General features: G+C 53.1%; 5 protein-coding genes across 5 annotated transcripts; 4 read left to right on the plus strand and 1 right to left on the minus strand.

The window, feature by feature from the left end:
* Window positions 1-3,083: 3,083 nt before the first annotated feature.
* LTS14_005310 (uncharacterized protein) lies at window positions 3,084-3,521 on the plus strand (the record flags this gene model as incomplete). The annotated part of the gene is made up of 1 exon (XM_064838008.1): window positions 3,084-3,521. The coding sequence occupies one exon, from the start codon at window positions 3,084-3,086 to the stop codon at window positions 3,519-3,521; it is 438 nt and encodes a 145-aa protein (XP_064694712.1).
* Window positions 3,522-3,977: 456 nt separating this feature from the next.
* On the plus strand, window positions 3,978-5,661 carry LTS14_005311 (uncharacterized protein; the record flags this gene model as incomplete). Its single annotated transcript, XM_064838009.1, has 2 exons — window positions 3,978-4,357; window positions 4,407-5,661. 2 exons carry the CDS (start codon window positions 3,978-3,980, stop codon window positions 5,659-5,661), a joined length of 1,635 nt encoding a protein of 544 aa, XP_064694713.1.
* Window positions 5,662-6,011: 350 nt separating this feature from the next.
* LTS14_005312 (uncharacterized protein) lies at window positions 6,012-6,613 on the plus strand (the record flags this gene model as incomplete). The annotated part of the gene is given in 2 exon segments (XM_064838010.1): window positions 6,012-6,545; window positions 6,563-6,613. 2 exon segments carry the CDS (start codon window positions 6,012-6,014, stop codon window positions 6,611-6,613), a joined length of 585 nt encoding a protein of 194 aa, XP_064694714.1.
* A 400-nt stretch (window positions 6,614-7,013) lies between these two features.
* Window positions 7,014-8,177, minus strand: LTS14_005313 (uncharacterized protein; the record flags this gene model as incomplete). Its single annotated transcript, XM_064838011.1, has 2 exons — window positions 7,014-7,375; window positions 7,433-8,177. The coding sequence occupies 2 exons, from the start codon at window positions 8,175-8,177 to the stop codon at window positions 7,014-7,016; spliced, it is 1,107 nt and encodes a 368-aa protein (XP_064694715.1).
* Window positions 8,178-8,645: 468 nt separating this feature from the next.
* LTS14_005314 (uncharacterized protein) lies at window positions 8,646-9,391 on the plus strand (the record flags this gene model as incomplete). Its single annotated transcript, XM_064838012.1, has 3 exons — window positions 8,646-8,852; window positions 8,917-9,035; window positions 9,097-9,391. The coding sequence occupies 3 exons, from the start codon at window positions 8,646-8,648 to the stop codon at window positions 9,389-9,391; spliced, it is 621 nt and encodes a 206-aa protein (XP_064694716.1).
* Between the last annotated feature and the right edge of the window lie 614 nt (window positions 9,392-10,005).

Genomic DNA, 10,005 nt, shown 5'->3' on the forward strand with positions numbered 1-10,005 from the left:
AATGGGAATGTCATGCCCTTCGTAGTGGAGGAGCCTTCGTGCTAAGCTCTCGAGATGCAACACATATTACGGCGTGCTACTAGTGTAAGTATCTTGCGCGAATCTTGATCCATGGCGTTGCTCGCGAAGCACGAGATGCAGGCAGATGACCCCGGAGGAATGTCAAGATGAGGAGGTCCATGATTTTGCCGATCGGTACTAGTCCGATAGAACGGCAACGCATCACTCATGACCGGACATAGAGGTACGGGCTATTTTCCTCGCCTTTATTCCATGGGCCCCGTACCATAGCTAGCTCAGAGGTGCGTGGTGCGTGAAGTTCGATACAAGATCCTCTCCGCAATCTGAGGTGGAAGCTCGAAAGAAGGCTTGTCTGTGTGGAGCCGAACCAAGATCTGCACCGGCACAGCAACAGCCACTTCCTCTTGTCTCGTCCTCTTCCTACACCGGCATCATGACTCTTATCGATGTGCTGAAGCTGGGCTATGCGAAGGGAAAGTAAGGAGCTCCTTAAAGAATTGGCGAAAAGAGCAGACAGATCGAAGCGACAGCCTGCTTAGATCATGAGATGTACGAAACCATCACATGCAATTCGCTTTTCATGCCCCGAAGTGAACGCATCTATTCATAAGACTTATCGCTCTCCTCACTTCCCGAAGACAAGTCTGTGGAGTAAAAGTCCTGATTCATACTCGAAGCAGACGGAGCGTTTCGCCACCAGCAGCACTGCTATCAAGCATCTCGCTTGTGCCGATGCCTTCAACGGAGATGTCGCTTGGATGATTCTGATCGCAACCGCAGTCCTCACCTAAGTTTCCGTCGTCACTGCCTATTCCCTCTGCATTTTCCTCTGCATCCTCGCGTACATCGTCACCTACACCCCCCTTCTCATACTGCTCTTCTCCTCCTCCGCTTCCTCCTCTGACTCCTTCTCTAATTCCTATAGTTCTGCGCGGACCACTCCACATCTGCTGGCCGTGGCGTAATAGTCATCCACCGTCAACAGATAACCAGCTTCGTGACCTCTCAACCAATGTGGACGACGTGGATAGGCTTCAGTAGTGTCCTCAGTATCTTGTCGCCACGCTAGGCGTCGCTGAGGCTCGTATCGTGGTGGTCTGACTGAGCGTGCCCAGGCCTCTGCTTCTGGTCGAGACTCACACCATGAGGCAACACAAAGCGCTACTCACACACATGTGGAGCGGTCCTGGAGTCAATATCCATGGTGCTGGGTGTCTACAATGGTCTTGTAGGCGCAGACTCCGACACGCTGCGCGCGCTAGCTGGATAAGTGTTTTCTTGGCTATCTAGGCTGGGCATGTGGAATAGTGACAAGAACGTTGAAAGATGAACAAAGTAACCCAAGGGGTCGGGCAGGGTAGATACCAAGTTCAGTAGCTGGGGCAGAGAGAGAAAGAAAAGAAGAAAGAGAGCCCTACAGTGCAGTGCTCAGCGTGAACCAGGTTCGGCGTAAACACATCGGCGAGTGGTCACATTGCTGGAAGAGCCAGTCCAAGCCTGCTGATATAAGCTGAAACGACCAGAGTACAATCGCACATCCTCCCCGGCCTTCGGCAGCTTCGGGAAGCATGCACGTCCTGGCACACCAATGCAGTAGCGAGGCATTGGCCGCACGTGCACTCGAGACTCCAATATCTGGACCCACGAGCTCGGTGTTCACGAGCATTTCGAGCAAGACCATATAGCAGGTGAGAGAGCAGTGGACTGTTTCTGGTACGAGTAGGCGACAGGGCAGGCAGCGTGATGGCTGTGGCAGGCTCGCTAGCTAGTGTCCATCGCGATACCAGCCCAAACTGTCAGCGAATGAGGTAGGCAGGCGCGGGATTCGCACATAGCTGATAACCGTTGACAGCCGTTGACATTCTTTATCATTCCATCATTATGGTCTCGGGCCTGTAGGTCCAACACATAGCGGTCCGTGGCATATCCGACATTGCTAAACACACGGGATATAGTAAGTAGAGACGCCAGCAGCTCCAGGGCGAGATGCAATCAGCCAGAGTGCAATCCTTGCTAGGCGGCCTAGAGCGTTGATCGATGCAAAACACGCTTCCGGTGTATGGTTCGCGGCAGGTGAAGAAAGACACGCGGTGTGCGAGGGCGTGGCATCCGCTGCAGCTTCCCGTCATGGAACCCTGTCATGGCGTGGATGGTCTCCTGATTTTGTGATGTCCCGGAAAGCAAACAACAACGATCGATACGAGAAGTTGGGCGTCCTGGGTGTTTAGAAAATGGGGGTTGACGAGCTACATGTCGTCCGGTCATGCACGTTTCGAGCCAAAGGGCTTGGCTTCGGTTCCTTCCCAGAGGACTAGCCAACAGAAATAACGAAACTGAACTAACAACTCCGTCTGCTGGTAGCGAGACCAAAGCCGATGCCCGGACGCGATTCAATCTCCGAGGGATGTATCGAACTTCGAACAAAGACACCGCACCTCACTTATACATCACGTACGAGGCGTTGAACAGCAATGCTTGCAGTGGTCAGCCTACCATTGCCCAGATAGCGAAGTCCCACGTGCTGCATCCCGTCTTTCGGCGGAAGCACATGCGGTACAAGACACGGGCACGGAAGGGCAAATAAGCACCACCAAGTGAGTCGGATTTCAACAACACAGACGACACAGTATAAGTACACGCGTCACAATGTCTTCATGGCTTCCCTCATGCCGTTCGCTCAAACTTCATCGACAACAAGCCTCCGACGATGTCGTCTCTCCCGACCCTACTCTTCGTCCACGGATCTTGGCATGCACCATCTACATGGGACAAGCTTACTACGCTTCTAGAGCCCAAAGGCTACAAATGTATCTGCCCTCGGCTACCATCGACTGAACACAAACCCAGACCCAGCGCCACATTTGAGGATGATCTCAAAGTTGTCCGCCAAGCAATCACAGACGAGACAAGCGCAGGAACCGATGTGATAATCGTTGCTCACTCCTACGGCGCCGTAGTCGGGCAAAGTGCTGTCAAAGGCCTCAGCCGTTCCAAGTCAAGCGAAGCCGCACCCACCAGCAGCAGCAACGGCCACGTCATTCATACTAGTCGGCACAGGTCTCATGCCCAGTGGGTTAAGTTTCATGCAAGCAGCAGGCGGTCAACCGCCACCATCTTGGGAAGCGGATTGGGATTCGGGGTACGCCGTGCTACAAGTCGATCCTCGCGAACTCTTCTACCACGATCTTCAGCTTGAAGAAGGAAAGCTGTGGGTGAGCAGGCTTCAAAGTCAGTCGCTGCAAGCTCTATACGAGGGCGGCGAGCATGTCTACTCTGGATGGCAAGATGTGCCGACTTGGTATCTGATTACTGTTGAAGACAGAGCGCTGGCGCTTGTAGCACAGCAAGCAATGGCGCCGATGGCAAAAGCTGCTGGGGCAGATATCGTGGTTCGGGAGTTGCAAAGCGGACACTCGCCAATGTTAAGTCGTCCTGATGAGATGGCTGGACTCATCGAGGAGGCTGTCAAGGACATGGTCATCCCACTGCCAGCCAAGTGATGACCTGCTCAGTCCATCAGGGACAAGTGGCGAAACGATTAATCATACTGCACCGTGATCAATCTCCTCTTACAAGCATGCTGTACTCATTTCGTTGGAGACCATTGGGATCATCCGTTTCTCGCCGGCATCCGATGAGCCTGTCAAAACGTAGGCGTCCACTCGGGCTTAATGCGTCATCTCCAGTCACTGTCCTTCGTGCTATCATAACTTGGGGCAGTAAGCTGATTGCTCTAAGAGCTGTTGGTCAGGCATAGACAGTCATATTCGTGTGTCGCTCATGAAACGCCGTGTCAACTTTGGTTTTCTCCTGTCTTGTCGGCCGGATCGTGCTTTCTTCGCACCTTCCCCATCCAGCTTCGCTTAATCCGTCCCGTTCACTACCTAGCTACACATCTCGTAAAGGACATCTTCCTCAATTCTCGTCCTCCGTGAAATAACACAGCTTCCTCAATCATGTCACAAATAAGCACGAGTATCGGCAAAATCCTCGACGCTGTCCCGCATCTCCGTCGAGGACCGGGAGGCGTGGTGGGCGTCGTCAAGGATGGCGAATGCATTGGACTGCGAGCATGGGGATATGCAGATCTCGATCAATGCATTCCCATGACCACGAAGACGATTTTTCCGATATGCTCGATCTCGAAACAGATGGTCTGTCTAGCCATGGTATCGCTGTTGAAGAATCCCACGGCAGCCATGACCGCCCGAAACGAAGAAACGAATAAGCAGTTCGACCAAGAATTGAAGCGACTGCTACCAAACCTGGATGTCAGCGAACTCAAGTTGGCGGATCTATACAACATGCAGTCCGGTATACGAGACTACTGGGCGATGTGAGTTGCCACTTCCAGCTTCACAAACAGTACTGACATGCTCCCTCAGGACAACACTCTGGGGTGCGAGACCAGACGGCCAATTCTCCTTACTGCACGATGCAGACGAGGCTCTCAAACGAATCAAATCATTCCACTTCAAGCCAGGCACCGAGTACTCCTACTCAAACGTCAATTTCCACGTCCTCGGCCGCATACTGGAGAATGTTTCGGGCATGTCACTCGCTCAGCTCCTGGCCGAGAGACTCTTCATCCCTGCTGGAATGACCACGGCTTCATTGAACCCTAACACTTATGGTCTACCACTGCCAATCGTTGGGTACGAAGGAACTGAGAAAACGGGGTACTTCGCAGCAACGAACCGGATTGAGTGGGCTGGCGACGCGGGGATCGCAGCTTCTTTGGAGGACATGGTTGCTTACGAGAAGTACCTCGACCGCAGTCTATCGGAGTCTGAGAGCTTTTATACCGAGTCTTCACAAGCACAGAAGTTTCGCGATGGCAAGGCTGCTGCTTATGGGTATGGTCTTGCACGCTTCGAGATTGCTGGAAAGCAGGCTATCGGGCATGGCGGTGCACTGCGAGGATTCAAGCATGAGCGATTGCAGATACCGTCTGAGCGGCTATCGGTGGTGGTCATGCACAACTATGAGACGCCCCCTAACGTACCTGCCGAGTATGTTGTGAAGCAGATGGTCGGGTTCAAGGAGCCTGAGCACCCTGATCTAGTAGCCGATGGTGAGTGGAAAGGTGACTATCTTGATCCAGATACGCAACTCTGCATCTCCGTGAAGGATGGAGACCGAGAGAAGCCGAATACCTTAGGCATCAGTTACGGCCCGGGCACAGGCGAAGAAGCCGTCACTTTGACCTCTGAGCACGAAGCTGCGTCCGACTCCATGAAGCTGAAGCTTGAAGGCGATACTCTTCACGTCCAGCGCCTGAATGAGAACAGAACCTTGAAAGCCTCGAGGCTCCCTCCATTGACCGAAGATGATCTAGCCAGTACCGTAAGCTCAGACTATACCGGAACCTACCACTGCGATGAATCAGAAAGTACTTTTAACGTAACCGGCGACCACGGTACACTGTACGGCTCATTCGACGGCTTCCTTGGCAAAGGTCCTGTCTGGCTCATGAGAAGAATTGGAAAGGACATCTTCTTGCTAGGCAACCCGCGAGGTCTTGATTCCACTCCTCCGGGTGACTGGACAGTGGTCTTCAGTCGGAAGGATGGTGAGAAAGTGGAGGGCTGTACAGTTGGCTGTTGGTTGGCAAGGAATGTGGCGTATGTCAAGAAGTGACAAGACACGACATGCCACGCTTGCGATTCGAGCTGTAGATATCACTAGATCATCCCCGTTGTGTATGACTTTGGCACACCTTCGGTAGGGTCGAGATGATCCGATCTTGCTAGCTCCAATGCATCGACACCCCACATGCCATTAGCACGCATTAGTTTTCGAGCCCGATAGATAAGTATATTGCAGGATAGAAACGGGCTTCGTGCAAGGTGGATAGGGATCATCGTAGCGGATGAGAGTCGAAACAAGAAAGGCGTCCAGGATTATTAGTCAGCAGCTAAGGCGAGCTCACGTTGGCCATTGTGTAGAAGCTAGCAAGAACATCGTTCCTTCCCTTACACCTCCCTCAAATGCCCATTGCCGCCTATACCTCTTCACTCGCCCGCAATATCACCCGCCGCATCTTCGCCTCACTCCCACTGGTCCTCTTCACCACCTCCGGCGTCATCTTCATCAATGACAATGTCATCGAGACCAGTTGGATCACGGGAGGTTCCATGAGTCCCACTTTGTCACCTGACTACGAGACCACACGAAAGCGCGATCTTGTGCTGTGGAATAAGTGGTCGGCCAACACTGCGCGGTATGAGCCCGGGGATGTGATACTCTTCCGTTCCCCGCACGATCCGGAGACAGTAGCTGTGAAGCGCGTGATCGGTACCGAAGGGGACTCCATCACCCTCGATCCTCGACGCCGACCTTCACGACGCCGAGACGCTGCTGACTTGCCGGAGAGTCGGGGCTGGGATGCTTGGGCAGGCCGGGTGCCGACGGTGCCAGACGGTCACTTATGGGTAGAAGGTGACTTCTGGCGCCGGAGTCGTGATTCGAATTGGTACGGACCCATCTCAAAGAGTCTGGTGCAAGGAAAGGCAGTCGCGGTGGTGTGGCCGCTGAGTAGGTTCGGCACGAGACCTTGGGAGGACGGGTATACAAGCAAGACGAAGGTTAAGCCGGGGGTGATTGAGAAGGAGGAGGATACTGCTGGGCTTGTGAAGGCTATTAGGCATGGCTGACTCATTCGTGCTTCACGGATTTGCATGATGCTTCCGGCGCACGCGAAGTTCATCCTCGAGCATTGCCAGATCCGACACCCCGCTCTCGTCTTCAGCATTCTTCAGCTTCGCATTGGGTCGCAAGCTGGAGACACAAAGTGTCTCTACCATGATGAAAGAAATTTGATCCTGGCCTCCTACGGCAGAGGTCGATTTCGGTACTCTGCTGTGATGTGCCCAAGCCCAGCTACGACGTCACTTCTAAAGCTGAATAATGGCTACATGCTATACTAGGCAGCATCCGTATGAGACGGAAGCTGCCAGCCGAACTATGTGGACAACATGTTACAGGTACGTCTACGCTTTGCACACCTTCTCTATCTCCCGACAAACCGCCTCTGTGACTGCTTTCGTATTAGCACTCCCAGCCATATCCCTCGTCCTGGTCTCCTTGTTTGCCGTCACATTCTCGATAGCTTGCATGAACTGATCCGCCACCTTATCTAGCTCGCCCTTGCCCAACCACCTCACCATCTCGGCCGCGGACCAGAAAGCTCCTACAGGATTCGCGATACCCTTGCCTGCTATATCAGGCGCAGATCCATGGATCGGCTCGAACATGCTTGGGCATGAACGAGTGGGGTCCAAATTGGAGGAGGGCGCGATGCCGATGGAGCCTGCGAGGGCGGCGGCAAGGTCGGAGAGGATGTCCGCGTGGACTGAAAATGGAAGTTAGACAGCACCGTGCACAATGTGTGAGGTGGCAATGCACTTACGATTCGTAGCAACCACAGTATCCAGGCTCTCCGGCTTGTTCACCATCCGCACAGTCATCGCATCAACCAGCATCTTGTCGTACTCGACAACACCCTCATAGTCCTTCGCCACTTCGTAAAACACCTTATCCCACAACACCATCCCATGTCTCTGGGCATTACTTTTCGTCACCATCGTCAACTTCTTCCTGGGTCTGGACTTCGCCGTCTCAAAAGCAAATCTCATGATCCGCTCAATGCCCACATGTGTGAAGATAGCTACTTCGGTGGCGGTGGCGTGAGACGTGTGGCCGTGGGTTGTGCCTCCTTGACCTGCATATTCGCCTTCGCTGTTTTCACGGACGATGATCCAGTCGAGATCCGAGGGCTTCTGCTGTAGCTGGGCCAGTGGAGGGTGTGTGCCCTTTAGAATCCTCGTCGGCCTCACATTGACATACTGGTTCATGCGCTGTCGGATGGGCAATATCATCTGCCACAAACTGATATGATCGGGCACATCTGGCCACCCAACAGCACCAAAGTAGATGGCATCGTGTTTCTTGAGTTGGGCCTCCCAGTCGTCTTGCATGTACCAGCCTCGCTCGAGGTACTTCTTTGAGCTCCAGTCGAATGTGGTGTACTCAAATTTGAAGGAGCCATTTGTTGACGCAATGGTGTCCAGGACCTGGATGGCGGCCTCTGTTATGTCAACGCCTATGCCATCGCCGGGGATGGCGGCGATCTTGTAAGTTGTGTTCTGGGACATAATTGTTCAAAATGCTGTGAACAGCACGCTGGTCTAGATTAAAGTACACACTAGCCCTGCCATATATACCATTGATCATCTCGCTCGCCCGTCATCACCACCGATACCCCGCCATCCTCAGAGGCCGATGTCGGCATCATGTAGAACCTGTTGCTGTCGTGGTCGGTCCCACAATGCGCAGTCACACCAGCACAGTGGTCTGGGCGAGTGCTTCAGCTTCATTGTAGTGGTCAACCGGATACTTTACTACTCCAGGAAGGCACGCAGTGTCTCGTGCCTCGTGGCGGGGTGGTGGGGTTACGGTATGCGGGATGAAGGCACATGCAGGGTCCAATTGTACGGGAGAAGCTTGCGAGTTCGTCCCGCCGGCTTGACAAGCAATGGCATTATCGACTACACGAGTACACAGTATCTCTGCAGCGCGTTAAGGCCAAACTTTCTAACCAAGACCCTAAAATATCACGAATCATGGCCACACCAGCATACCCACCCGGTGGTACCTACTTCGACAATGCTAAGCGATCTTTCACCTCCGTCCCGATCAATGCCAGCAAGGACAATGCCATATCCACCACCGAGTTCCTTGAAGCCGCCGAGTCGCTAACTGGCCTGTTCGACGTCTTGGGTAGTGCAGCGTTCCTGCCGGTGAAGAAGGACATGACTGGCAACATCACGGTGAGGAGTCATGAAGTCATGCGTGGGAGGTGTGCGAGCGGCGTATACTGAGACTATGTTGTAGAAGGTACGGACACGACAACTAGAAGCCCCGCTGCAGTCCGAGACATTACAGGAGCTCTGCTTGAACGAGTTGAAGGCGAAGAAGCATGTCGCAAGCGAAGGTCTTGTCTGGCTCGTGCGGTACGGTTGCGACTTCCCGATCCACAGACCCAGCATCACTGACACTTTCTCCTGACCTCAGTGGTCTCGAATTCACCTCCCAGGCTCTACGTCGCAATCTCACAAACTCAAGTGAGGAGCTCTCCGTCTCCTTTCGCGACGCCTACGGCAAGACCCTAAAGCAACACCACTCCTTCCTCATCAAACCTCTCTTCTCCGCCGCCATGAGCGCCTGCCCCTACCGAAAGGACTTTTACAGTAAACTTGGGGATGACCAGCCGAGAGTGCAGAAGGAATTAGACGTATGGCTGACTGCTCTGGAGGAGAGGTTGAAGATCTTGAATGTTTTTCTATCGAGCAAGGAGGTGAAATGGTAGAAGGTCTTGAGATATCGGATGAATTCGGGACGGACACGATATGCAACTTCATGAGTCTAAGACATACCAAGGCCAACTATCAGTCTACTCCTCAAGATCATTATGTCGCTGACATGAACCGTCGTTTCCCACGCTCGTTGCCGTGAGAAACCATAGGATTCCATCATGCGCGTCACATCAACAACAAAAGATGCAAGTTGACCCCCCTCCTTCCCGAGTCATCTTACCGCGTGTGCACTGGGTAGTCATGCTTTTGCGCGTCGATCTGGACACACCGCCACACCAGAGCTGGACGACAGGCGTCGATGAGAACGGGCACCCTCTCACACGACCAAATGCATCCAGGTTGAATGCATTTACAGCTAGCTCTAGCGTGACGGCACTGTCAGTATCAGAGCACAGGGATATAACTCTTAGTAAATAGACTGCTCTGTCAACCGTTCTAAGGTATACGAAGACCAAGCCAATATAAGGCCTAGGAGGCAACTAAACATTAGTAGGATCCTCCCTAAAGCCGGTAAGGCGCGAAGCTATATAGTCCGAATTTTAGTTAGATTCTATTTAGTAGAATTCGTACTTCTAAAATTACCTAGGGGTTAGGGTTAGGGTTAGGG

Source organism: Recurvomyces mirabilis, assembly GCF_035927965.1.
Source record: "Recurvomyces mirabilis strain CCFEE 5264 chromosome Unknown scaffold_12, whole genome shotgun sequence".
Lineage (NCBI taxonomy): Eukaryota > Fungi > Ascomycota > Dothideomycetes > Mycosphaerellales > Teratosphaeriaceae > Recurvomyces > Recurvomyces mirabilis.